A 574-nucleotide genomic window follows, 5' to 3' on the forward strand; every position below is an offset into this window, starting at 1 on the left:
CCCCCCCCCGGTGCCACAGACACCCCATTTGTGCCCAGGAGTGCTGCTGGGGGGAGGGGAGGCTAAGTTCCCAGGGGCCCCTCTTGTGCCCTTTGATGGGGGGAGTCAGGGGGGCTTAGATCCCTTTCCGTCATCATCGTCCCTTCAGGAGGGGGGCGGGGGGCTGTGGTTTCCCCAAGGCTTACCCCCCACACACACACACACCCCTCCCATACTGGGATTAAACCCTTCTCTAGAGTGGGGCTGGTTTGGTGTTCTGGTGTCCCAGGCCCCGATGGGTGGCAGGCTGCGCCCCCCCCATCTCTCTCTCTCCCTCTCTCTCTGCTGTAGGAAGATGAGTCACCCCGAAGCGTGCTGGAGGAGATGGGGCTGGCATAGCTGCTCACCACACCATCTCAGGCCGCCACCCCCCCCACTGCCACTTTGCCCTGCCCCCACCGCCCGGGGGGGGGGTAAGAGGCGGGGACTGCCCACCCCCTCCACAGTCGGCCCTGCTTGAGAAGTCACCTGGCTGGGTTGAGCCGCAACCAACCGGGACTGTCTCCCTACTGATGCCCCCGGCCCGTGGGGGGGG

General features: G+C 66.2%; 1 protein-coding gene across 1 annotated transcript in view; it reads left to right on the top strand.

The window, feature by feature from the left end:
• LOC107113526 (AP-1 complex subunit sigma-1A-like) overlaps positions 1-378 on the top strand; it is a 3,472-nt gene extending 3,094 nt beyond the window's left edge. Inside the window, exon 4 of the mRNA XM_015414860.1 lies at positions 331-378. Within this exon, the coding sequence (XP_015270346.1) occupies positions 331-378 (48 nt within the window). The remainder of the gene's footprint in view (positions 1-330) is intronic.
• Positions 379-574: the final 196 nt, after the last annotated feature.

Source organism: Gekko japonicus, unplaced genomic scaffold, assembly GCF_001447785.1.
Source record: "Gekko japonicus isolate JY-2015 unplaced genomic scaffold, Gekko_japonicus_V1.1 scaffold2374, whole genome shotgun sequence".
NCBI lineage: Eukaryota > Metazoa > Chordata > Lepidosauria > Squamata > Gekkonidae > Gekko > Gekko japonicus.